The sequence below is a fragment of the Mesoplodon mirus genome (assembly GCF_964341445.2).
Source record: "Mesoplodon mirus genome assembly, chromosome: 1".
NCBI lineage: Eukaryota > Metazoa > Chordata > Mammalia > Artiodactyla > Ziphiidae > Mesoplodon > Mesoplodon mirus.
In genome coordinates this window covers 11,766,873-11,794,803 of record NC_138976.1, presented here as the reverse complement: position 1 = coordinate 11,794,803, position 27,931 = coordinate 11,766,873, and the positions used below count along the sequence as shown (strand labels likewise).

The 27,931-nt window shown below is 47.8% G+C and overlaps 1 protein-coding gene across 3 annotated transcripts in view; it reads right to left on the bottom strand.

The window, feature by feature from the left end:
- DENND1A (DENN domain containing 1A) overlaps positions 1-27,931 on the bottom strand; it is a 554,990-nt gene that overhangs the window by 63,944 nt on the left and 463,115 nt on the right. For all 3 annotated transcript variants that reach the window (XM_082612220.1, XM_082612221.1, XM_082612222.1), the window contains exons 14-18: positions 10,653-10,757; positions 10,193-10,280; positions 8,229-8,269; positions 5,802-5,873; positions 4,526-4,582 (exon numbers count right to left, since the gene is read on the bottom strand). In XM_082612220.1, coding sequence (XP_082468346.1) covers positions 4,526-4,582; positions 5,802-5,873; positions 8,229-8,269; positions 10,193-10,280; positions 10,653-10,757 — 363 coding nt within the window. The remainder of the gene's footprint in view (positions 1-4,525; positions 4,583-5,801; positions 5,874-8,228; positions 8,270-10,192; positions 10,281-10,652; positions 10,758-27,931) is intronic.

Genomic DNA, 27,931 nt, shown 5'->3' with positions numbered 1-27,931 from the left:
AATGAGGTTATTTTCTTTTTGCTTGCCTGATTTGTTGAATTTTCTCCAATAAACATGTTTTTCATTTGTAAATGTTCAAAATGTCATTAAAAAAACCGCCAAAATCATGAATCTGGTGGGAAGGGTAAATCTGTTCCTTCCTGAAGAGTCACACAGGAGGAAGACACTAGACAGAGCTGCAGATCAGAGGCCACTGCAGGGCGGCCGATTTCTTCCCAGGAGCCTCCACAGCTCGGCTGAGCTGGGACACTATTAGTTCCCATCCCTCGGTAAAGCAAAGGAGTCAGAAAATAATCCGATTCGTATCACCTTCTCCAAGCTGGAATAAAAAATCATGACTGGGATCTAATTTCCACCTGTCTGCGGAGAAGGCAGGGCCACAGTCCCCAGGAGAAGCCTGGAGGCAGGAATTCAGAGAAGGAAGGGGGCTCTGTGTGGCCTTGGGTGGGAGCTGGGGTGAAGGAGCTGAGGATGTGACTTCATGAGGCAGAGGTTCCAGGAGAACATTCCTGGCCCAGCGGAGGTAGGGAGCAGGGTGCCTGGAAGACTACTCTGTGTGTGGAGGACCAAAAGGGAGAGGATCCCACGCCAGCCATGTTCTCAGGGTTTGTGTCCACAGGTATGTGGGCAGATTGGTTGCTCCAGGTGTGGGATGTGAGAGGACAGATGGGATGGTAACTCCCATTTGCCGAGTGGCTACTATGTGTTGCTGTTTAAATCCATTACCTCTTCTAATCCTTACAACAATCCAGTAAAAATCTGTATTTCCCCTACTTAACAAATGAGAAAAACTAAGTTCAGAGAGGTCTAGTAACTTACTCAAGGTCACACAGTTAATATCCTACATAACCAGCACTGAACTCGGTTCAGCCATCTGCCTCAGAAGCCTAAACACCGCTCCACATTGCAGGGGGGGAGCTTTAAAGCCTCCTGTGGGTGTGAGGCCGAGGCCTCCCATCTCTGACTCAGCTGGCTGGTCTCCATGTTCAGATTTGTGCAGTGCCCTTCTTTTCCAGTCTACTTCACACCACAGCAAATGCAAATTACAATATGAATATTGGTATCGAAATAGTATCCAGAGTTGGAATGTCTGTGATTGAGGTCGCAGCGGAGACAGGGAGCTGACAGCTGTGTGACACGGTGTGAAAACGTCCGTTCTACGAGAGGCTACCGGGATCTCCCTGCCCTGCACGTGCTTCCTCACTCTCTTCAATACACTAGGAAATGTTTAGCCAGAAACTCAAGCCTTCACTAACCCAACTGTGAGTTTGCTCCTTTCAATCACACAGACTCTAAATCAACAAGCTCGATTAATCTTTAAAAGATCAAAGATTTAAAAAGGGCTGTGAGGGAATTGCCTGGTGGTCCAATGGTTAAGACTCAGTCGGCCCTTTCACTGCCGTGGCCCGGGTTCAATCCCTGATCCAGCAACTGAGATACTGCAAGCTGCATGGTGCGGCCAAAAAAAAGGGGGCCTGTGAAATGGACACAGTTGATTCAGTCATTTTGATTTTGATACTGAAGAAAAAAGATAATTTTTTAGGGGTTCCCCAACAGGCAAAAGAATGACATCCTTATGTAAATATCTTAACGTTTCCTGTAGGTGAGAACAAATGTGTGTGCAGCCACCGCTTTTAAAACAGGGCATTCTGGTGCCAGCTGCGTACGGCGCTGCAATAGAATGCGATTTGTTGAGAGCCGCAAGCCCAGCCACACAGCATCCTCCTGCAGGCCAGCTCTGGCAGGGAGGTGCTCTGGACAAAAGAACTGCATTCTCCCTTTAGAAAACGACGGCTGGGTAGCATTCTTTGCCATTTCTTCTTCTTCCTAATTTTGAGCAAGTTAAACTTCAAAGAAGGCCAAGCTATAGAAGAACTTGACCACCTTGTTCCATTTATCCAGAGAAATGTGTTATCCCTCCTTCTTTTTTTTGTTGTTGGGCCAAAGCAGAGCAGGTATGGAATAAAGCCACACTACAGTCTCTATTAACAATTATTTGCCAATGGTCACACGGATCCCCTGAAAGCGCCTCTTTCAGATGCTTTGAAAGTCTGCAGCACAAATGAACGAGGGATGGAGAAGGGGCTCTGCTCAGTCATATTAGAGATGGACCCTCCACACACCATGGTGACCTCTCCACAGGTCAGCCCCACATTTTCTATTTGCAATTCAAACCCAAGGCGAGAGTGAAGAGGGCAAGGTTGGGTTCTTGATTATACCTGAGGGGTCACCATTGCTATGCAGAGTTAGAGGAGGCCAGGTGGCAACCCAGTACATTTGAAAATTGGGTCTTTGTTGGGAATTGCCTCAATGTCATAGCAGAAACCAAACTTGAGATGTCTGTATTGGACGCATCTAGGGAGCCACACAGATATGTTGCCACGTAAAGGGGAAGGGGCAGAGAGGAACAAAAAAGCCAAGGAAATATTTTCTGCCGCACTGAGAGGTCAGACGAAGCCAAATCCTAAATTAGCTCAGGAAAGGGAGCTGCAGCACCGTGGAAGACCTGGTCCCATCTGTCCCAAACAATGCTAGAGTTTCAATTACAAAATAGCTCTTCCAAGAACAACTGCAAAATATCAAGTCTGAAGAAATCTGTAAAACCGAAGGGGGGGAAAAGTGAAAATTGAAAAGGGTGCACTAATAGATCTGTCAACAGCCCGATGGTGACAAGCCACATTTCTATGAAATGCCTTCACCATTTGTGTCACCTGAAATGTACTGACACTCTCTATAGAACATTATCTCCTGAAGCTATTCTTGAAAAGACTGGCAGGGGGAAGAGGAGAAGGGGAGAAAAGGCTCTCTGCCTCAGATACCATCAAGGAAAGGAGAGGGAGATGGCGTGAAGGAGAGGGATCTAGATTGTTTAAGTGAACCTTTGAACAACATCAAAAAATGGAGCTTAACTGGTTATCTGCAGAAATGGTACGCATCATAAAAAGGGGATTTTCTTAAGGCCCGATGCTTACTCATACGAGGAGGGAGGCAATGGCCTGCAGAGAGCAGATCTGACCAAGGAGGCACATGTGTCCTCTGCTTGAGGAGGGACCCTTTCTTTGCTTACTTCAGGTAATATTCTAATACTAGCCCGATGCAGTTATTAAGGAGGGAAAACCTGCTGAGAGCTCCGCCCTCCCTGCCCCTCCATTTTATATCAGCAGTCCAATTCAGTTACATGTGACTGGGATAGGAGATAAAAAGGTATATTTAGGGACTTAAATAACATCCAAGTAAAGAATTCCACCTGCCAGCCTCTGGCAGGGTGCAACAGACCACAGTTAAGGTCTATGTGAATTTACATTAGCAAGATTTTAATTTCAGGACTTGAATCTCAGCTGCTAAAAATTCACCCTCAGCTGAAACTAAGCATTTGAATCTTAGTCAGAACAAATTATTTTGCAATTTAAGTTAAGGAATCAATTCCTTTGACCATTTCAAGTTAATGAGAGGTCCTTTCTGACTTCCTAAAATTGAAACTGCTTTCAATTTTTAAAAAACTGCCGAGATAGACGAAGGCCCTTAATAGCCTGGTGAATTTCGGGGGTGTGGGAATAATGAAATAAGTGATCTCAAACACCTTTTGGAAAACAAAACACTTGTTTCAGGAAGGCAGTATGAAATGCTATAGTGGTAAGAACAAACACTGAGGTAGATGGATCTGGAATCGAATCTCAGCTCTGCCAGGCTCGAACAGCATGACCTTGGGCAAATTACTCCACCTTTGAACCGTGGCCCCCTTACACATGTAATGAGAACAATACCTCCCAGGGTTGTTCTATGGATTAAATGTGAAAGCTCCTGGCCTGGACCATCCTTAGAAAGTGCTTAACGAAGGTTGGCAATGCTATTAATGATGATGATATTCATAACAATATAAAGATGCCCTCTCTGTTCTATGAACCTCTCTGTACAAGTCCAGAGAACCAGGTAGGGGGACTCTTAGTCAGGATGTAGTTTGTATGATTTTATACGATTTTACTGATGGTCCGAGAAGACAGTCAGAGCCTCTCCCTGCCCCTCTGAGTCTCACACGTGAACTGTGAGCAGAGCCCGAAGTGTCCTCCTCAAACCCACCCTCTGTGCCCTGTTCTGTGTGATGGCCGCGTGCATGCCAGAACCATGGCAGTCATTTCCCTGGAGATGCTTCTTGGTTTTGGTTACAATAAGCCCCAGGGCAGAGGTCAGCTGTAGGAGGTGGTGGTGCCGGGATGGGGAGGCCGAGCCAATTTGTATGGACCCTGGTGAAGCTCAGGCCCGGTGGGGCGGGCAGGGGACAGACTGACAGTGGTAACTCTGAACTTGCTTGCCTTTGTGGGTTTAAGCCAGTCTTAATGTTATTTGAAGACAGTTTTTTGTCTGTGAATATTTATAACAGTGTGAAAACTCCCGGACAGCTGGTAATGCATTTTGAAGTGTGCTAACAACACTGTATCAAACAGCCTCTATTGATCACATCGTACTTTTTTGTGGCCACGCATTTCATACATGGTGCTTATACATTTTGAATAAGAACTTCAAGTACCTTTTGCTTCAAGCGGTTTTTCACCTCTTTTATTCCCATTTTTGCATGATCTTTTGCCTGCATGAAAAATTAATTTAAGTTAAGATTCCCTCTCTGTTTCCAGCAGGGACTATGCTTGATTTCAGTCCATCGTGAATCACCTTCTCTGATTACTAGAAAAAGGAAGGAAAAATGGGATCATCAAGTTGAAAACATAATGGCTATGAAAACAAATACAATGTTGAAAGGTTAAAAAAAAAAATCCCTTAAAGAGGCTACAGAGATTTTACTTTCTGCATTTTGATGGGACTGATTTTTTTTCCCCTCCGAAGCCCTTCTTCTGCTCTCTGTAATTATTTATCTCCTCAGCCTGGTGACAGCTACCAGTAAGAGGAGAGCAAAAGCTTCTTCAGCTGCAAGATTCACAATATCTATTACACTTCACCAGGGCAGGGCCTCAGGACCAATTTTCTGCCCAGGCTGAACAGACACATCGCTGGGTTTCTCTGATGCCATTTCTTAAATCTCATTTCGGCAGACACCCTGGCTTTTATTTTCTGTCATTCTAAGACCTGTGTGGTTCTCTTGGCAGCCACCCGCCCCATTAAAATAGCTACAACTTAAGCACAGAAAGGACTAACAAAATTAAAAATGGAAATAAAACAAAACCACCCCAGTTAAGTGGCTCAGAGTCAAATTAGCAAGCAAGAGAAATCATGAGAAAAAATACTTGAGGCCCGTAAAAGATGGAGCATCGGGAACTGGTGTGTTCTCTTATTTTCACTCTGCTGTGGGCACGAGTTTCACAAACAATGCATTTCCTACAGGACAGTGATGAGAGAGATGATGAAGAACTTGGGACAAAAATTCGGGGTGTGTCCCACCAGGAGCACTCTTCAGTAACCTGTAAAGGAGCTGCTTTATTCTAACATTATAACAAGGATACGTGTAGGAAAGGTCTGCCAGAACACCTGACAGACCACCACCTCTGGTTCTCAGGGATGCAGGCGTGGAGCAGCCTGAATTTTAGCCACCCTGTCTACATTTTAAAAGCTAAAACCAGTAGCCTCCCATTTCTCTATTGCAGCAACTGTATGTAGAAACATTTTAAATTAAAAATGTCACTGACCTGGTCATAAAACATCAACGCCAAATAATTCTAAGAGCATTGAGAGCTTTAGGAAATAACACAGTAGCCCCCGAATCATTTCTGCAACATAGGATCAGGTCTATTTAAGAGTTTCGTCATGCTAAGGAACAGATTTGTTTGGATCCTGAGACCAAGACCAGTACTTACGAACTTATAGACAGTCTTCATGGCTGGGTTTGCTTTCGTTTTTACAGTATTCAGAATTGCTCCACTTCCTTTCTGTAATAAAAACGCCAGTTAGCAATTTGGACTGAAGATATAGTAGGCCAACACCAACAAAGACCTCTTCTCTTTAATCAAGTTAAGCCACATTTCATAAGTGTGTAACTTAATTAGAGAAACAGCCCTAGATGGTGACTGGTCCCGGGCAATTAAGTTATGGCCACGGCGGAATCCCTCTGGGCGGGTACGGGAGCGGGTGGGGAATGAGGATGGCGATAAACTAGCTGAGCGGGGAGACCCCAGGCTCAGTATTTTGCTTGGCACCTGTCTGCTGGCTGGGAGGAAAGCTCACCACAGGCTCTCTGAGGCAAGGGTTTCCTCAGAGTAATGTACAGCTTCTCAAGAAATTCCAGTTACCATGGACAACATTAAGGTAAGTTTAATAACAATGGACTCTAACTAACTAACACCGAGCCAGGGCAGGAAACTGGGGGCCCACTTAGGCAAGGTTATCTGGCTACTGTGGCTACCTTAAGCCATGAGCCCTTCTTTCCTCACCCTGGTTTTCTGTGTTGTTTTTTAAAAATCACTCTGGTAGGCTGCCTCCCTAACATGTACATCTTGACAAAGGGAAAGAATGAATAGCCATAGATGTTCATTGTTTATACTTTAGTATAAATCCAACATACCGATTCTCTGGCTCTGTTTTTTCAGGAGAGCAGGGGAGTAAAAGGAGGAGGGAAGGCTTTCCCAGTACACAGAGGAGGCAACGAATGTGTATGAAGCGCACAGGCTCTAGACGTTTTGTGAGGGCTCACTGTGGGGACGTCCTGGCTTAGGCTCTGAGGGTACCGAGCCACCGGAGGACCGGTCTCTGCCTTCAAAGGCCTCCAGTCTGGGGGGTAAACAAGTGCAACCCAAGATGGTGAGAGCCGCACTGGCCGTGTGCACAAGGAGGGTGGGGGCAGCTCACTGTGTGGAAGGGCGGAGGAGGCTTTAGAGGATGAAATATCTGGTCCATGAAGGATGAGTAGGAGCTCGTGGTGGGGAGAGGAAGGATAAGAACATTCTAGGGACAGGAAACAGCACATAAAGAAGTGCAGAAGCTGCAAAGCCATGGTGTGTTCCGTGAGTAACAAGGGCCGTGCATCACGGGAGGACTGGCAGGTGGGGCTGAGAGCCAGGTAGGGTCAGCCCACGGAGGGCCAGCGCAAGGAGCCCACACTCCAGAAGATTTTTAACCAAATGCATCACATAATCAGATGTGTGGTAATTCCAACTGATCTGAATGGAGAGAGAGACCTGATCCAGTGCATATACAACAGAGCAAGATACGCTATGTAATTATTAGGATTAACTTTTAGCACGATTTTTGGTAACTGCCTGTATTAGAAAATTTGAGCTTTAATGAAAAACTTCAAAATTTGACCTGGAAAGCATTCTCTGTTGTAGGATAATAGGAAATTTTCACCCACTCATATATTCCACACTGCTTTCCAAAATTACTCAGTATCCTATTTCAATGGTCCTTTAGAGTATTAAAACTCCCTTTATCAATCAATCAACAAGTCCTTACTGCTTGTCTGTGATTTGCCAAGTGCCGTGTTTGGCCATACGAGAAGAACAAAAGAAGCCTTTCATTGAGGAATTGCTTACTCTCGGCCCACTGCAGCCACTTCCAAGGGACCTGCCTTGGCAGCAGCGCACTTGGCCCACAAGCAGGAGAGAACACTTGTCACACTCTGTCGGAGCTGCCCGTCTACGTGCCTGCCTCCCCAGTAAGGCCGGGAGCTCCCCCAGGGCTGGGCCTGCATCCTGCTCTGCACTGTCTCCCCAGCACCCAGCGTGGCGCCCGGCACACAGAAGCCCTTTGGTACACACTCACTAATGAACCCACGTAAAGGAAAGGCAAGCATCTGAATTCTTCAGTGGCTTCTGAAGAGCCCTAAGCACCTGGCTTCCAACACAATAAAAAACTGTTCACAGCAACAGCGAGGGGATGAAAACTCTCAGGGATGCGTTTTCCATCCTCTCAGGAGCCTCTGCGGTGAAACATATTCAGAGCAGCAAGAGGGACGAATTTTTGGTTTTCCCATGAAGAGTTCCCAATTGGGCTGGCCCTAGAAGGAGACCTCGCAAAATGCTCTAAGATGGCAACATCCTTTCAGCACGCTTTGGCCTGCTTCCTGAGACAGGGAAGCTTCTCCTGGCTCTCATCATCCTCACCGAGGGATGGCTTTGGACAGTCTCATCCTTGGCCCGAGAACGGCCTGGCTTTACAAACAAAAGCATCTTCAGCTGGGAGAACAGAGTGCTCTGAGCCGAATGACAGCCTGGTGGGTGGCAGGGGAAGAGGAGGGCTGCCAGGAGGCTAAGGAGGGGCCCAGGTGGCTCTGCGGGGGTGACACTTACCCGGACTGTGGAGAGCCACTGGTGGTACAGTTTATCGCTCCCTGGGGAAGGAAGAAGCGGAGAAGCTGGTATTTAAAGAAGCCATGTGTATGCCCTCAGGAGTTCCTCAAGTTGTTTTCAGCACGCAGGACTTGGAAAGTTCAAAATCTGGAGAATCACGTGGAGGCTCCCATGCACCACTCCCTGAAGGAGCTTCTGCCACAGGTTTTCCTTCTCAAAGTGAGATCTGATCCTATCAGTGCCCCCGAGTACAAACCCAAATCCTCCTCCTTGCCTACTGGATAGAGGTCAGGCCCCTTAGCACCCCTGCCCTGTCCTGTCTTGGCACTACCCACCCTCTGCCTCTCCATCCTGTGCCACCATCCTGCACAACCTCAGGCTCCCTGGCCACACCTCCTCCAAGCCGTCCATGCCCTCGCAAATGCTGTTCCCCTTGCCTGGCCACCGTTCCCTGCTCTCTCTGCTGCGCAGGCTCAGGGACCAGCTCAGTCATTTCCTCTGTAAGTTTCTCTTACTCCTTCCTCTCAACAGCCCTCTAGAATAGGTAACACCCATTCAGAGGTCCGTGTTCTCTAAAGTTCTGTGAGCCACGCCAGGGCAGGAACCACAGGGCAGTGTGTCCAGTGTAAGCACACTGCTGGACACATACTGGGCCCTTCTCATGCTTAAGCAGTGACAGGGAAAGAAAAAGGAGGTGCTGTGGGGAACTGATTCATTTTATCTGCTGGGATAAGTAGGTCTTATCAGCAGACAGCTTTTCTAGGAGTCCGAATGACTAGACTTAGTTTAGCAACACATAAAGCCTGTCTTCTCCCCAGAAGCCATATTCAACTGTTAGAACGCTACTCAAAACCCGCCTCCTTTGTGAAGCCCTCATGTTACAGAGTGAGCATTAATAGAGCCCTATTCTACCTGCCCCAAAACCCATGTCTGCTCCTTCTCCTGCAGTGGCTTAGTCTGTATTTGTCTTTAGTTATGAGCTTTCTCCCATCAGTCTAAAAGTTCCCTGAGGACAGAACTGGGCCCCCCATTCTTACTGTACAGGGCTGTGGACACAGCAGATGTCCAGGAAATGCTCATCAACGACTCACACACCCGTTTTATTGATTACTGTGCTCTCCATGCAGCACAGGCTGGTAGGGCCTGACAAAGGGGTCTGTAGGTGAGATCACACCTGGCTCTATGAGTTTGTGGACTGCCAGTTGGGTTATCAGCACAGTCGAGACCAGACACACGCCCAGCAATAAGAGGGGGCTAGCAGCATGATTATTATTGTTTTGCATTTAGTTTTACTTTGCTGACAGAGACTGAGGCTTTGGGTCTTGGAAAGGCAGCCAGATTGGGATTCAGGAGGCAGGGTCAGCCACTAACATTTCTCTGGGCCTCACATGCCTCCTTTGAAAAATGAGAGGATGATTCCTCTGGCTCTAAAGGCCTGCAGAGACAGGGCACCCGCGATGATCTTCACATTTTAAAGAAACATCTACTAAGCTGCGATCCCCTGCCAGGGTCTGTCCTGGGCAACTGCACAAACCTTTCCTTGGGGTCTCTGATTTAATCTCAACAGGACTCCTGTGAGGTAGGCACTGTTACACTCCGTGCACAGATAAGAACACTTCAGCTGAAAGAGGTGAAATGACTCGACCAAGTTCTCACTGCTGGGCGGTGAATCCTGGTCTCCTAATTCGATTCCTCATGTGCTTTCCACTGCATCGTGCAGGCCACTACGTTACCTAGACTTCGCCCACCCAGGAGAAGCAAGTGACCCCAGGACAGAGGACTTCAGATGGGCCAATGTGCCTCTCATCAGAACGTGAAGAGGAATTCCAACACTCAAGGCCAAGGTTGAAATCAGTCTCTCTAATCCCCAGTGAAGGAAAAAAGAAGTCATTGCCACTCCTAGCGAACACACCCCAATCCCACAGACAGCCCACAGCTCAGAAAGGAAAACGCAATGCCCTCACCAGCATACTCGCCCATGTTGATCTCCTCTTCAAAGACATCACTGAAGCCCTCACCGGAATTGAGAAGGTCTAATCTACCATCGATAAACTATACAAAGAAAGAACAAAAGCATAACAGCTAGTACAAAGGAACGGGGAAAGGACGTTCAGCTGGGCTCCTTAGGAGATGACCAAAGAACCAAGACAGGAAAGGGTCTTTGGAACTGTGAGCTTAAAAAGGCGAGTTTCTGGAAAACTCGCTGCGTGTTTATGGTAACTTATAAAACCGCATGGCATATTTGCAGAGGCTCCGTCTGGTGGCTGAGCTCCCTTCTCACCCGATCTCCCTCCCCAGACTCTGGGCCCCTCTGGGCTGAGGCCTGAGTTCCACCCATGCCTGCAGCCTCAGCGCTTAGAGTGGCGGCAGCTGCAGAAACCCCACCAGGGACCCAGGTGCAGAACAGGCGAGGGTGCCGGGCACCTGTTTGAAGAGCTGCAGCTGTGTGGCGTTCTGCAGGAACTGCCTCATGGCTCCGGAGCGATAGTGGGACACGAAGGCTTCCTCGCAAAAGGTGATTGGCTCCTCCTGGGAGACAGAGATGAGACGGGGAGAGGAGGGTTAGAGGGATGGAGTGAGAGAGATCAGTGCTTGAACTCTGTTAGGTGGCGCTTCTATATCTGCTGATTTATCTAATCCTCACTTACCTGTGAAGTGACGGTTATGCTGGATGGCATTCTACTCTATGGATGAGGAAGTTATTTCAGAGAGGAAAAGACATCTCCCAAGGTCACAGGGTAAGAGGCAAGGTGGGAACCAAAGGCAGGATTCCAAACCCTGCCCCGGCCCCTTCCATATTAGCCACAGGCATACCCCAACAGCAAGTTAGTGGGATGTGCCCTTCGGGGGGATGATTTCCAAACTCTTCACTTTTAGGAGAGGAACTCTTTCTTTGGACAGCACCTTAGGCAGAAGGAGCCCTGCCACATTCAACAGCCCAGCTGCTCTGGGAGGGCTGGGGGCAGGGATGGAGGCTGGCCTCTCCTTGCTGGGCGCTTCCCCCGCCCCCCACTTGCACCTTTGCAGTCCCTAAGGAAGGCACCAGCCGTGGAACACAGTGTGGAAACTATTTACAGAGTGAGCTTAACCAGTAGCGAGTTTTAATTTTAAAATAATTAATTATATTAAAAACCAGGGATGATCAAAAATAAGATTTATCATCCAGTCAACTTTGTGCTTATGCTGCTTGATGAGGACTACATTTTATGAGTCAAGAAAAGACACCCTAAGCTTAAAAAACCACCCATCTTTGTAGTCAGCACCTCACTCCTTCTTTGAAGGTATTTGGAGTACTCATCTACACAGACAAGTCTTTAATTTCAACAGTGTATTCTCAATTCTGAAAGATCAGACTTTTACATGTTGAACTAAATTAAAGGTACCTCTCCCTTCACAGACTTGGTGGCAAACACAGATGTTTGAAGCTCTACTTTTATCCTGCTTTAATGAGTTAGGTGAGTGTTAAAGTTACTGTGTAGCAGCTGTAAATTCCAAGGGTCCCTCCTGCTTAAATCCAGCCAATATTAGCTCAGCAACTGGGCCGACCTACTGCTCAAGGGTTATAAGGATGACCCTAAAATACTAGGGTGAGGGGAATATTTATTTTTATACAGTTACACCTCACCTAATTTTACAAAGGATCTGAGGCAGCTTACATGAGCACCTAAAACAAAGGAAAAAATCAGCACTGGAGAATCCATAAATATGTAAAATGTATTTATTTGGGAAAATAGTATCTGGATACGCAGATCCTATATGGTTTCTAAAATTCAGTTACAAAATTAGCTCTGAGCTTCCTGGCTGCCACCGAAGCAAGAAGGGAACAATGCAAATGTTATATTGTCTATGAGGAAAAAACCCACACACCAGTTCCTCAGGAAAAAGAGTTTTCATGACATTTATTACTTTGGCATGGATTGATACCTTCCTTGCTGAACAGCGGAAAGATCAGCTGGTGAGAACCAACAGAAGCCCACCTGGAATTCCATTCCTGTGGCCTGGAAGTTTCGCTCTCACCCTTGGAACCACAGCTGGGCAATTAATTCTCTCTCCAGGAGGTCTCATCCACGAGCACAGTGTCACCCATACACTGATCACCCCTAATAAGCACTGTCAGCTCAGACGTCTCTTGTTCCAAACCCATACGTCCCAGTCCCCACCTGGATGGCCCACTAGAACCTCAAACTCAGAATGGCCAAAACTCCCAATTACTATCCCATCTGGACTGCACTCTAAATCTTTTTTTCTTTCTGAAGTTGTCACTATCCATAGCTACTCACAGCAGACCTATCAATTCCCTAGTCTTTCCCATTTTCCCACTGCAACGTCTCATCTGTCTGTCCCCTGCTCTCTATCCCTTGGCACGGGCCTGACTGCCATGGTGGACATTCAGCTTTATGTCCCTCTCTTGTTTCGTTCCTCCCCGTCCACTTCAATCCTTCTGGCCAGAGTGATTTCTAAAATGCAAATTGGATCAAGTCACTATCCTACTCAAGAACTTTGATTGTGGAGATGTTACATTTGTGTGACTATTTAATTCTTGCACTAGACTATAAGCTTCATGGGGGCAGGAACAGTCCCCGTTTGTCCAACAGCATGTGTCACACACGCGAGCTCCTGTGTGGGGGAGGAAAGAACAAGTCCTTGCTCCTTAGTCAGGCAAACAAACCTTTCCTAAGCTGAGAGAGTCCTTGCTTTTCCAGAGTCCTTTTGTGTCACTTTCCTATGCTCCCCCGTACACCTTATGCTTCAGAGGTATCTCCTAATCACAGGCCATGTCCTTTCCCACTTTCTTCCGTGCTTTTGCCAGTTCTACTCCTTCCACCTGAACTATCATGCTTTAAACACAGGCCTGTGTGCGTCAGTCACTTACCCCTGCTCAGTGCTCCCACAGTGCCTTGTACACCCTGGGTGCTGGGTAATCTTCACTGGTGTCCCTGTGACCAGAAGCTTGAGAGGGCAGAGGCCCTGCTGGATGCATCACTATACTCCCTGGGGACAGTGCAGCACCCAGCCCCCAGGTAGAAGCTCGAGGATGTTGGTTAAAGAACTGCAGAATGTGCTTGGCCTGGTTCCTGTCACAGGAGCCCTGCGATCTCCGTGTGGCTGAGACACTGCTCAGTCTGATGGTGGAGAGGTCTCAGAGTACGAGGCCAGGCTGAGTGACACTTATGTCCAGGGAGTTTAGAGCTGCTCAGAGGAAATGCTCATTGGAGCTGTTAGCATTCATTCCTGGAGCTTTGGCCCAGTGTTGCCAGGAAGGAGAGATCTGCCGAGGGACCAATAAATTCAAGAGAGTTTGCAACCAAATTTGCATGGAAGAGTAGCCTGAGGCAGGCTTTAGCTGTAGGAGAGCAGAAAGAATCTCATCTTTGGGGAGACAAGAACATTTGGGGGCTTGTTGTCTACTTATTGGAGACGACATCCCCTGGTCAGACGTCTGTGCCATAAAAACGAACAGAAGGACATGGGCACGGATGGGAAAGACTCAGGGGAAACGGTGACAGCGGGGGCTTTTTCCGCAGAGAGCTTAAAGAACAACATCTGCAGTGTCAGCTGGACATGGAAACAAGTACTGCCTACAGTGTCGTGCTGCTGGGGTGGGTGGCAAAATATGCACTGGAGTCAGCGAGGAAAAGGCTGGTCCTTGCAGGGCAGCAGGTGCGAACGTATGAGGAGAAGTCGGCACGTTGAGTGGAGTCTGGAAGGGTGAGTTAGGTGAGCCGTTCCCACCCATTCAGGGCAACTGTTCTACCCTAAGCCTGCACTGTCACTCAGAGTCATGTATAAAGGTCTGACCGGCAGCAGGCACAGGGGGCGCATTCCCCTGCACTACTCATTTTCTAAGGAAATGACGACAATCACGGTTCACCTGATCCTTACAGAACAGCAGGTAGGGTACCTTGCCTGAGGTCACATGACCCGCACATGGCAGAGTCCGGGTTTAATACAAGGTGGCCTCCAAAGCTCAGCCATCTTATGCATGGCCTGCTATAGACCTGGGTTTTCTCTGAGGCCTCAGTTTTGTTTGCTCTTGGACACCTGCTGGGGAGCACAAGCGTCCTCTTTCAAGTGGGAGCCCCTCATGTTCTCCTAGTGGACACTCAGAGCACCAGCCCCTCAGAGACAAACAACTCCCGGGAGGGAGTAGGCGAGCCATTGTGAAGGAGGCGCTCCTTCCGTCATGGAACCAACTGGACACCTAACCATTTGCACCCACTTGTCCACCTCCTCCTGCGGCTGAAATGGCTGCCCCCAGTCTGCTCTCTCCAGCGGAGGGGAGAAGGCAAGTGTCTCGTTAATTCCCTCCTTTACGAGAAGTGCCGATTTAGTTCTCCTGTTAGGCTGATTAAACCTTTTGTCTTCTTGGGCGACACTCTAGGTGCCAGGGTTACTGACTGATAGCGACGTTAATTCAGGCAAGTCGGGCCGTGAGCGTTCAAGCTCAGATCGCATTAGTAGAGTTTTCCATCTATGACCCAGAGGACAGTTAAACACAGCTGCTTATCCCTATCAAGGACTTTGTTATGGAAAGACAAGTTTTACTCTTCGTTTATCTTCTTGACACATGGAATCAATTGGAAATTCCATTATTAATGAGTCCATCTATGTTAACAGGTGAAGTTTTTGATACTTCCAGAAATAAATGGCTTTTATCCACAGCACTGTGGGTACTGGCATAAAAATAAAATCTCCCATCAGATTCTTTGGCATCTTTCCTTGTTCTGCTGATCCATACTCAAAGTATCAAATTCTTATATTCCTTCACAAATTTAATTTTTATCAAAATTTTATGTGCACATTTACCCGGAAATTCTAAGGAAAAAAGGAGGTGTCCACTCTTTATGGACCTTGCTTAAATTTAAAAAAAATGATAGTTTTGGAAGATTTATCCATCCAAACATTTTAAAAACACCTATTGTGTGCCAGGCTCTGAGCTAGGGGAATACAAAGATGAATAAAATACAGTTCCTACAAGTAATACCAATAGTCAAATGAGGGGTGGGGAGTAGATGAAGGTATGTATAGATGATACAAGAATGCCAGAATGGGGACCTCCCTGGTGGCGCAGTGGTTAAGCATCCACCTGCCAGTGCAGGGGACACGGGTTCGAGCCCTGGTCTGGGAGGATCCCACATGCCACGGAGCAATTAAGCCCGTGCACCACAACTACTGAGCCAGCGCTCTAGAGCCTGTGAGCCACCACTACTGAGCCCATGTGCCACAGCTACTGAAGCACGCGCACCTGGGGCCTGCGCTCCGCAACATTAGAAGCCACCACAATGAGAAGCCCGCGTACCGCAACGAAGAGTAGTCCCCACTCGCTGCAACTAGAGGGAGCCCGTGTGCAGCAACGAAGACCCAACGCAGCCAAAAAAAAAAAGAATGGCAGAAAGTTATGTTTATAGCAGCATTATTCACAAAAGCCAAATGATGGATTCAATCCAAATGTCTACAGATGAATGGATAAACAAAATATACATATAATGAAATACTATTCAGCCTTCAAAAGGAAGGAATTTATGGCACATGCTACAATATGAATGAAACTTGAAGGCATTACGCTAAGTGAAATAAGTCAGCAACAAAAGGGCAAATACTGTCTGATTCCACTTATCTCTAGAGCTGTCAACTTCATAGGGACCGAAAGTAGAATGGTGGTTGCCAGGGGCTGGCGGGAGAGACGGGGAGCTGTTGCTTAAAGGGTACAGACTTTCAGTTTTGCAAGATGAAAAAAGTTCTAGAGATGGATGGTGGTGATGGCTGCACAACAGTGCGAATGTACTTCACGCCACTGAGCTGTCCGCCTAAAAATGGTTAAAGTAGTAAAATTTATGTTATGTATATTTTAACATAATTGAAAATTTTTTAAATGATAGAATGTTTATAGTTGTAGCAGCTGGGCAGTGGATACACAGTTTATTTATTTTGTATATATTTGAATTTTCCGTAACAAAAATAAAAAAGAAAAGCTCCTGTTACCAAGGAATCTTGCCTACTTCAGGGAACAAATAAGTACAGTACAGCGTGACAACTGGCACACCAGAGGGCTGATTTTGTTTTTTTTGGGGGGTAAAGCCATCTTTAAAAAAAATTTAAAAAGAACTCTGATCCATTTGAGGTAACACAACATGGTGGGGAGAGAACAGGTCTGGGTCAGAAAGATCTGGACTTGAACCTGGACTCTGATGATACTGGCCACGTGGTCTCAAGTGACTTGTCTTCCCTCATCTGCGACAATTACTCAAGGCTGGCCCATCTCTTAGGGTTGCTTAGAAGATTAAGACAGATGACAGCAAATAAATTTTGCACAAATAACCATTTCTTGAGGGCAGAGATTGAGTTTTACTGAGGCTGGTAACATAATTTAGAGGACCCAGTGCAAAATGAATATGCAGGAAAAAAGCACTGTTGAGTACTAAAACATGAAGCTTTCTTCTTTTTTTATGGTCTCTTTCTAGACCCTTTATGGTGTTTTTAAAGTTTGCTATTTAATGTCATTCCATGTAGAGAAAAAATAAGAATTTAAATTATTAGCGTAGCTTTTATTGTTCAGCTTTGTATCGTGCAATGCCAGTTCTGAATGCTAACATATGTGGAATCGTATTTTGTAAATCATATATGCATTTGTATTTTGTTCTTACCAGACAGTGGAAATGCTGTGCAAAATTAACTCAACTGTTTTAATTTCAGTTCTTGATATACGCACAATTTATTAACACTCTCTGTCTTCGGCTTACTGGTGAGAAAGGAAAAGGGACCATGGTTGCTCCACCTTTTCCTCTCCTTCCATGTCATCATTTTCACAAGAAGCGGTTGGCTAACACAAGGATGAGTCAGGAATGTGATAGGTTTCCGTGGTCATTGGTGCTTCCTAGAACACCACTGCCTTCTCTCAGTGTGAAGAAGTTCTGATGCAGAGTGAGGCCTCTGAGGGCCGTCAGCGCCCGGTGCCTCGGTCACAGACACTGACGCGCTTTCTGTGCAAGTGAGCTCCACTCACGCTGGGTGGGCTGGAGCAGCTCTGTGAGAGTAGGAAGGCAAGGCTCCTAGGAGGGTGTCTGTGCAGATCTCCTCTGCTCCTGCACATGCTCCACTGTGCCATCGGACTTCATTCACAAAGCACAAGTTTGAAGGTAAAATTACTCAGAATTTCGAGATGGTGACAGCAGAGCATAAACCAGGCACGGGCCCTTCTGAGAGTGGGGCCCCAGTCGCACACCGTACACCAGTGAGCCCCACCTGGTCTCACATTTCTCTTCTCCCCTCTCCCTTCAGAGGCTAATACCCTGTAGGAACTCTGGTTATTGACTCTGTTTGCCATCTGACTGGGCAACATAGAACAGCTTCAGGCAAGTTTGTGGGTTGACGGAGGTGGGGTTTCTAAACTCCTGAGCATGACACTCAAGGCTCTTTGTGACCTTCCCCAGCTGATGTTCTTTTGCTTACGACGCTGTCCACCTTTCTCCACATAACTCATTCCCTTCAAGCAATTCTGGACTGTCGATCACCCCCCAACCACTTTACACACTCTCACTCCTCTGGCTTCCTTCTTCACGTTACTTCCTGTGAGAACCTTACCTGATGCCCTCAGGTGAAGAGGGCCCCCCGTTCCTCCTCCAAGCCTCCACACCAACACCACCTGTGCCTGCCGGCCACTCCCAGCCCACTGCAGACTCCTGGAGGCTCTGATCTACTCCCCGTGGCTGGCATGCAACGGACAACAGCTGAGTCACTCCAGGAAGAGGCAGATGGGGGAGTGGGACACAGAGCTGGGTTCCAGTCCCAGCTCTGCCCCTGTGTGCAAACGGCTGCACCTCTCAGATCCCCATTCTCACCACCTGTCACATGGGGATAGCTGGGGGGTTAAACAGGGATGAATGTGATAGTGTATTTAGCAATGCTCAACCTTGGCCATGCATTAGAATCATCCGGGGCACTTTTTCAGTAGTTTCTAAAACTCCCCAGGTGACTCTAATGTAGCCAAGGTTGAGAACCACGGGTATAGGTGAAAATGACCAGCACAGCACCCAGACCAATCAACACTCATTTTTAAAAATTTAAGAATAAAGAAATATTATAAAGAAAGCCAGAGAATCTGGCCCCATTCATCACCAGCAGTCCCAACCCAATTGCATTTTATTTTTTTATACAGCAGGTTCTTATTAGTTATCCATTTTATACACATCAGTGTATACATGTCAATCCCAATCGCCCGATTCATCACACGCCCACCCCCACCCCCCCAGCCACTGTCCCTCCTTGGTGTCCATATGTTTGTTCTCTACATCTGTGTCTCTATTTCTGCCCTGCAAACCGGTTCATCTGTACCATTTTTCTAGGTTCCACATATATGCGTTAATATACGGTATTTGTTTTTCTCTTTCTGACTTACTTCACTCTGAATGATAGTCTCTAGATCCATCCACGTCTCTACAAATGACCCAATTTCGTTTTTTTATGGCTGAGTAATATTCCATTGTATATATGTACTACATCTTCTTTATACATTCGTCTGTCGGTGGGCATTTATGTTGCTTCCATGACCTGGTTATTGTAAATAGTGCTGCAATGAACACTGGGGTGCGTGGGTCTTTTTGAATTACAGTTTTCTCTGGGTATAGAGCAAGCCCAGTAATGGGATTGCTGTCATATGGTAATTCTATTTTTAGTTTTTTTTATTTTTTTATTTTTTTATTTATTAATGGCTGTGTTGGGTCTTCGTTTCTGTGCAAGGGCTTTTCTCTAGTTGCGGCGAGTGGGGGCCATTCTTCATCGCGGTGCGCGGGCCTTTCACTGTCGCGGCCTCTCTTGATGTGGAGCACAAGCTCCAGACGCGCAGGCTCAGTAGTTGTGGCTCACGGGCCCAGTTGCTCCGCGGCATGTGGGATCCTCCCAGACCAGGGCTCGAACCCGTGTCCCCTGCATCGGCAGGCAGATTCTCAACCACTGCGCCACCCGGGAAGCCCTATTTTTAGTTTTTTAAGGAACCTCCATACTGTTCTCCATAGTGGCTGTATCAATTTACATTCCCACCAACAGTGCAAGAGGGTTCCCTTTTCTCCACACCCTCTCCAGTATTTGTTGTTTGTGGATTTTCTGATGATGCCCATTCTAACTGGTGTGAGGTGATACCTCACTGTAGTTTTTTTTTTTTTTTTTTTTTGTGGTACGCGGGCCTCTCACTGTTGTGGTCTCTCCCGTTGCGGAGCATAGGCTCCGGACGCGCAGGCTCAGCGGCCATGGCTCACGGGCCCAGCCGCTCCGCGGCATGCGGGATCTTCCTGGACCAGGGCACGAACCCGTGTTCCCTGCATCGGCAGGCGGACTCTCAACCACTGCGCCACCAGGGAAGCCCCCCTCACTGTAGTTTTGATTTGCATTTCTCTAATAATTAGTGATGTTGAGCAGCTTTTCATGTGCTTCTTGGCCATCTGTATGTCTTCTTTGGAGAAATGTCTATTTAGGTCTTCTGCCCATTTTTTCATTGGGTTGTTTGTTTTTTTAGTATTGAGCTGCATGAGCTATTTATATATTTTGGAGATTAATCCTTTGTCCATTGATTCGTTTGCAAATATTTTCTCCCATTCTGAGGGTTGTCTTTTCGTCTTGTTTGTAGTTTCTTTTGCTTTGCAAAAGCTTTTAAGTTTCGTTAGGTCCCATTTGTTTATTTTTGTTCTTATTTCCATTACTCTAGGAGATGGGTCAAAAAAGATCCTGCTGTGATTTATGTCAAAGACTGTTCTACCTATGTTTTCCTCTAAGAGTTTTATAGTGTCCGGTCTTACATTTAGGTCTCGAATCCATTTGGAGTTTATTTTTGTGTATGGTGTTAGGGAGTGTTCTAATTTCATTCTTTTACATGTAGCTGTCCGGTTTTCCCAGCACCGCTTATTGAAGAGACTGTCTTTTCTCCATTGCATATGCTTGCCTCCTTTGTCATAGATTAGTTGACCATAGGTGTGTGGGTTTATCTCTGGGCTTTCTATCCTGTCCCATTGATCTATATTTCTGTTTTTGTGCCAGTACCATATTGTCTTGATTACTGTAGCTTTGTAGTATAGTCTGAAGTCAGGGAGTCTGATTCCTCCAGCTCCATTTTTTCCCCTCAAGACTGCTTTGGCTGTTCAGGGTCTTTTGTGCCTCCATACAAATTTTAAGATTTTGTTTTTGTAGGTCCTTTTCTTCTCTTGTGTTTCGCACTCAGAGAACTTCCTTTAGCATTTGTTGTAGAGCTGGTTTGGTGGTGCTGAGTTCTCTGAGTTTTTGCTTGTCTGTAAAGCTTTTGATTTCTCCATTGAATCTGAAGGAGATCCTTGCCGGGTAGAGTAATCTTGGTTGTAGGTTCTTCCCTTTCATCACTTTAAATATATCATGCCACTCCCTGCTGGCTTGTAGAGTTTCTGCTGAGAAATCAGCTGTTAACCTTATGGGAGTTCCCTTGTATGTTATTTGTCATTTTTCCCTTGTTGCTTTCAATAATTTTTCTTTGTCTTTATTTTTTGTCAATTTGATTACTATGTGTCTCGGCGTGTTTCTCCCCGGGTTTATCCTGCCTGGGACTCTCTGCGCTTCCTGGACTTGGGTGGCTATTTCCTTTCCCATGTTAGGGAAGTTTTCGACTATAATCTCTTCAAATATTTTCTAAGGTCCTTCCTCTCTCTCTTCTTCTGGGACCCCTATAATGTGAATGTTGTTGCGTTTAATGTTGTCCCAGAGGTCTCTTAGGCTGTCTTCATTTCTTTTCATTCTTTTTTCTTTATTCTGTTCCGCAGCAGTGAATTCCACCATTCTGTCTTCCAGTTCACTTATCCGTTCTTCTGCCTCGGTTATTCTGCTATTGATTCCTTCTAGTGTATTTTTCATTTCAGTTATTGTATTGTTCATCTCTCTGTTTGTTCTTTAATTCTTCTAGGCATTTGTTCTTTAATTCTTCTAGGTCTTTGTTAAACACTTCTTGCATCTTCTCGATCTTTGCCTCCATTCTTTTTCCGAGGTCCTGGATCATCTTCACTATCATTATTCTGAATTCTTTTACTGGAAGGTTGCCTATCTCCACTTCATTTAGTTGTTTTTCTGGGGTTTTATCTTGTTCCTTCATCTGGTACATAGTTCTCTGTCTTTTCATCTTATCTATATTTCTGTGAATGTGGTTTTTGTTCCACAGGCTGCAGGATTCTAGTTCTTCTTGCTTCTGCTGTCTGCCCTCTCTGCATTTTGTTTAAATACCTCCAAATTCCTAATAAAATACCCAAGTCATTGGCCAAAGTGCAGCATAGCCAAAACCTTGCTCTGAAGTCTGAAGGGTGCTTCTGTAGCCTCCCCTGGGCAGCCAGTACCTCCCTACTGGCCCCTGCTTTGGGCCTCAGCACCACTCCCAGAGCTGGGTCTGAAGGGCTGCTCCTCATGGGGTCAGCTGTGGTGGGGGCCAAGGAACCTGGGTGAGCTCCCAGGCAATATGGAAAAGGCTTAGCGCAATATCCAGCCTAGAGAATGACAAATTCTTACTTACTGGAAGGCAGGGAAGGAGGGTGGGAGAGCTGGGACAGCAGGATTAGCAGGATCCAATCACTTCATGTTAGCCAGAAGCAGGCACGAGTTTAGGGAGAGGGAGCCGATGCCAGCTGAGCACTTGCTCTGGACCAACGTGTACCTTCCCCTCCCTGAACCCTCACCAGAGCTGGGGGCGTCTGTAAATGACTCCCATTTTATAGATGAGGAACGGACGCTCATGCAAGTGAAATGTTTTGCCCACGGTTCCAGAGCTGGCGGGTCTGAATGACTCCCAAGTGCAAGCATGCTCTTCCCCAGCTTCAGAAGCACGCTGTGCTACGTGCTTGAGGGCCGCCAGGGGTACTGGACGGTGGTCCCTGTATAGCCACGGTCATGGCTCTGGCTAGGTTGCGCTGAGCCACGTTTGGGGATGACAGGGCCAAGATGGCCTTCTGAACCACGGGTGTGGTAGTCCAGGTACACTGGGGACAGCCTCTCAGCCAGGGCCTCTGTGACTATAATAAGCCCTAAACAAAGAATCAATGTGTCACTGTGAAGGCGGTTCACTGTTGGGATGATTTAAGTCGGGAGAAATGTGGGTGCCCGATGAGGGCTGCTCGGATGATTTGCAGGGGCAGGGCCAGCCGAGCTGACAGCATTCGCCCATTCAGGTGGGCCAGCCGCTCGGTATTGACAGAAGCCCCCCTACACACTTGCTAGATTACAGTAAAGACATTCAAATCACAGGCACGGCGGCCCACGCCCGGCTCCTCTGTGCCAGCAGCCCCTTCCTTCTGCATTAACCGAGACAAACGGGGGGAAGTCAGGAAATCATGATTAGCGCGGGATGGCAGACAAGTGGGGAGGCCCGCAGAAGCCAGCCGAGGAGACACAATGAAGCAGGTTCTCGTGCATACCCGTTGAAGATTTCCCTCCCATAAGAATGCAGATGGGGGCAGCTCGACGGGGAAAGCAGGTGCGGCGATTAAAACAGAGGCCGCTCACTGAGCGCCACCTGCCCTGGGTGCTGTCGTGTGCATTATCTCGCTGACTCAAGGCAACCTGTGAGGTAGGTATCGCCGCAACCTCCATTTTGCAGATATGCTACTGAGGCTCAGAAAGGAGAAGTCACCAGCCTTAGGCTGCAGAGCTGGTCACTGACAGAGCCAGACCTTGAAGCCAAGTCTCACTGGCCCCTGGGGCTCATGTGACACAATGTTATTTAAAAGAAATAACCACGAGATAGTATTTGACCTATCAGCCGCCCCCGGGGCTGTCCTAGCAATTCAGAGATGGAGAAGAAGGTGGCGATGAAGAGAGCGGGCTCTGGAGAGATGAGTGAGCTTGGGCTCCACTCCTTGCTTGCAGGGGCCATCCACCCTGGAGCCTCCGTTTTCTCACCAATATGCCAGAAATAATCCCTATCGTCATCCTCTGAGCATTCACGTCATTATGTTGGCAGGTCCAAGGAGCAGCGGCTGGGTCAGCGAGAACTGGTGACCACCCCTCACTGCAGCGGAGCGCCGTGTTCTCCCCAGCAGGACACCAAACCGGGACAGGCCGAGACCTCTGTGTCAAAAAACCTTTTGCTTGGCCACCAGAGCGTGCCTTGCTGTCACTGACAGCCAGATTCTGGGTTTTAACACAATGACCCGTGCACTCCAAATCCCAGGAAAGGATGTGCCAAACTGACAGAAGCAGAGAAGACGATTTCGTTTCCTGAGAGTGAGAAGACAGTTCAAGAGCGTGTACAGGACAGCAGGTGGGTTTGGAGGGCCCGGTGCGCCCCTTTGAGAAACATAAGTCAATCTGAAGAGTGACCAGCAGGAGAACCAACGTTAGCTGTGGCAATGGGAACACGGGACTCACGGATCGAAAGCTTTTTAAAGGACATGGACATAAAACTGGAGGAACACAAATTAGTGTGTAGAGAGGAAAAATCCCAACCCCCTAGCTGAGTTAAGTGAGGGGAAAACAGACGGACCTCACGTAAGATACACAGTCTGCCAGTACTCGGCGACATGGCTCCGAGGGAGCTCATCCACAGCACTGTCCACACGCCGGGTTATCAGGCTCACTTACTGGGTCACTGATTTATGACCAGCCCTCTCCCGAATGTCACTTATTCAGGGCCAACCTCCAGTGTCTGGATGGGGTGTGCTGCCCAGGAGGCTTTGGCAGCAAGTTTTTAGTCATGAATAAATGGCAGCATTGTGAGGGGGAAAGGGCACAAAGAGAAGAGTTGAAACACTCGACTTGGCCTTGATTCCTTTTCCTTGTCTGGGCCTCAATTTCTTCGTCTGTAAGATGGGAAGGTGCTGAGCTAACACGTGCTGTTTCTGGACACCCAACTAGGCCTTTCTAAAAAGGGCCTTTCTCTATGAGGTCACCGACAGCCCCCCACAGAGAATGTGTGCACAGCCCTCGGTGCAGAGTTGGCAACAGGGAATGAACTCGAGTGGGAATGACCGCTCTGCCACTTGCTACATCGAGAGCATGGGGGAAGGCCCTGAGCCCTCTGAGACAGTTTTCTTATTCCCAAAATGTAAGATATACTTCTTACCTCCCAGGGCTATGTGGGGATCAATAGGTGATTCGCGTACAACAGTTAGCTCAGGGCTTGACTCCTAGAGGGGCAAGAAAAACCTGGTGTTCTACCCCAAATAATGGTAGTTCTCTGCCCAGAGCATGCTTTCCGTGATTCACGTCAAGGCACGTGACATGCACTACCTGCCCAGGACATGTGTTGGGTCAGTGGAGTCAGGACCACGACGTGGAGCGAGGAGAAAAGGGATCACCCCCCCAGCTGCCTTCTGCAGACGGCGCCCCTGCCTGGCTGAAGGCTGGATCTGCATAACAACCCTATTAAGAGAAGCTCTTTATCCCCATCTTACAGAGGGACATGACTTGCCCAAGACCACAGGGCTGCAAAGTGCCAGAGCTGTACTTGAAGCCCCTTCTGCCTGTCCCCAAAGCCCAGACAGGCTCTTCCTACAATACCCCAGGGTACTCTGAGCATGCTCAGTTGCCTGAACTTTTTTTTTCCCCTCTGGGTTTCTGGGGGAATTTGAGATACAGAAGATGATTTCTCACACAACAAAAATCCTTTCCCACATACTGCAGCCCCAGCCCAAGGAGTCTGGAGTCTCTAGATGGGGATTATGTACTTCCCAGGGATTCAAAAGAGGCTCATTGCAGCCCAGAGCTCCATGAATGGGGAAGCAAGTGAGCCTCTTTGAGCCCCGTTTCCTCATCTGTGAATTGGGGATATTACCTACTCTATATCAAGAGGTTTGAAATGGTATATTTGTCCAGGTGCCAATTCTGAGGGGCACACAGCAGGTGCACAATGGCAGTTCAGGTCCTAACAGCACTTTTCAGATGCCCTTTGAGAGCTGGGTGTTTCGTCTTGTACGGGACCTCCTACCTCTTTCCCTCAACAAACACCTTTGACAGGGTGCTGGGAGAGCACAGACAGGGTGCCTATGCTGGGGCTGGGCGGGCTCCAAGAAAAGCTACACGGGGTGTGGAGTGGGGTGCGGCGCTGATATAAAAACCAAGCTCCAAGGAGGAGCAGGCACTAGCTAGATGGAAAAGCGGAGGAGGCCGTGAGCAGGGGAGCAGGGCCGAGATGAGGCGGTGCACGCTGAGGAGGTGAAGTCCCTGGGGCTCAAGGGGCACGTCACAGATGGGGCGAGTGAGAGAGATGCTGACTCTCTCCTTCCTTATTTGGGGGCATCTTCCCTGAGAGGCAGAGATCTGAGGAGTGGTGAATGCTGGACCCCTAGAATACACAACTGCCAAGAAAGGTGCAAAAAATACTTACTCAGCACACGCTGATGGCTCGCCCCTGAGCAACCCACCCAGCCCTGAGCTGAGCTTCCCGTGTCCGAGGAGCAGACTCCATTCACAGGGATGAAGGCCTTCATTTTCTCAGAGCCTCATCTTCGAATCCACCCCTTACACGCCAGGCTGCGGAAGTCCCCCCCCTCGCCCTTCAAGGGTTAACTGGGGGACAGCTGCCCTGGGACACTCCCCCTCGCCTTCCTTCTTCCTGCCTTGGTTGGGTTGGGTGTCCCTGCTCGGGGCTCCGCAGCTCCTGTGCTCACCTCTACGATAGCGCTTCCTGCCATTTTTGCACTCCTGGCTTCCCGGGCGTTCCCTCGCTAGATGTGGACTCCGCGTGGGTACAGGCAGAGTCTTACTGGGCTCTGCATCTCCAGTTCCTAGCACAGTGCCTGGGTCAGCTCAGGCACTGTGATGCTTGTTGAATGAATTATTCACTGCAGATAAGGCAACAGGAACATTTCTGAGAAGGATGCCAACGGGGTTGAGAGCAAGATAAACAGACTGAGGATGCGAGGATGAGGGTTAGCAGGAGGAAGGGAAGAGAGAACGTGGTGTGTATGCTGGGAGGGGTAGCGGAGGGAGGCGGGAGGCCGGGAACACCATCTAATTAGACCACATGTGCAGAGCAGCATCTGGCTCAAAGCGCAGCAGTTTACACCGCTCCTGGAGTTGTCGTGGAGACAACCACATGACCAGCCTGGAGCTGAGACTCAGGGGCAGCGATCCAGATGCACTCCTAACATATTCTGACAGAGAGCAGATGGGCAGCTATTTGCAGGGCCAAAAAATGCCAACTCCGCTCCCCTCCAGACCTGTGTGCCCTCACTGATCATTTTCATCTTGTAAAGTCATTCTTATCTGCCCTGGAACCACCAGCTCCTCCCGTGTAGGAATCAGTGTGAAAGCTGCTATTTCTGTAGTTCTCTGACCATCACAACTTCCAGCCCGCTCCTGTGGGCGAGAAAATGTCGCCACCTTTAATGAAGGGGTCCTCTATGTTGGGCTCCACTGCCGCAAGGCTCCTCCCCCTTCCAATCTCTTTCTTAATGAAAAGTGTCTAAATTCCTCACTCTTTAGGCCCCACTAAACAGATCCTGGCTCGGGAGCAACGCTGAGCAAGTGTGGGGAGAACGGGCTTTGTGGCTGAGCTCCTGCTGGGCCGGTACTCACCTGGGGCAAGCACCGGGCCTCTCCAAGCTCTGTTTACTCCTCTGTAAAGTGGGCTTTGTAACACCTACTTTCACAGAGTTATTTCAAGGATTAAATTAAATAATCATGGAAGATCCCTGAAAATAATAAAATCTTATATAAAATTTTTACTAGGATAAAAGTTCTTTTTAAACTTCAAACATTTCAGGCAGAAAGCTCATTATCATCTGAGGAGTACAAAAATGACAAAATCTTAGGTTCTATATGACACTTCATTACCCGTGTATATGGCAAATTTCTCATTTATGTCTTTGGCGAGGTGGGAAAGCATCTAGTGTTGGAGCATCAGGTTGGGTTTGAATTCTGGTTCTGATGCTTACTAGCAGTGTGGTCTTTAGGAAGCAACTGAGAATTCTCTAGAGGCTTGGCTTCTTTATCCATTAAATGGGAATAATCATTTTTACCGCCTATGAGCTAATTCCAGTTGGGACAATATATGTAGGCACATAGTAGGCACTCAATAAATGTTTCCCTTCTTCCTGATCATTTAACAGCATCAAGTAAGACTGAGGGTGAGAAACAGAGTGTAGTGAAAAGCATGGGTTCAGTTAGAGCAGGCTGGAGTCCCACCCCCTGGCTGTGTGGCCTTCGGGAAGCAGTCATCTTTCCTGAGCCTCAGTTTCCTCTTCTGGAGAAGGAGGAGAACCGGACATACCTGCCATGCTGTTGTGTGGTTTAAAGGGAACAATGAACATAAAGCAGTTAGTATGGTAGTCATGATCCTCCTCACTCTTACTGGAGAAATTCTCAACCCTTTTGGGAAAAATGACACCTTTCATGTGGGTCTAGCCTGGGGCCCATATTGCCATGCTATCTCAAGAGAAATGAGTTTCCTTTTTGGTGGACGGGGCATGAAGTGAAGTGAGGACCCGGACTGGAGGTGTGGGCTGCTTCGGGCTCCCATCAGGACGGCGTCCCGGCCCTGTGGGCTGCCTGAGTGGCGTGTGGGGAGGGCTTGTCCAGGCGCGTGGAGGCTTATTTATAAAGCACCGCAGGGCTTCCTGCTGCCACACTTGCCTGCCATCGCAGGTGTGGGGAAGGCCCGGCTAAAAATATTGCTAACGTGGGTTTAATGTCGCCCAGCAGAGACTAATGATTGTTTTAAGTAAATATTAATTATAAGAGTCACCCAGATAGAGTGCTGGAGTGGC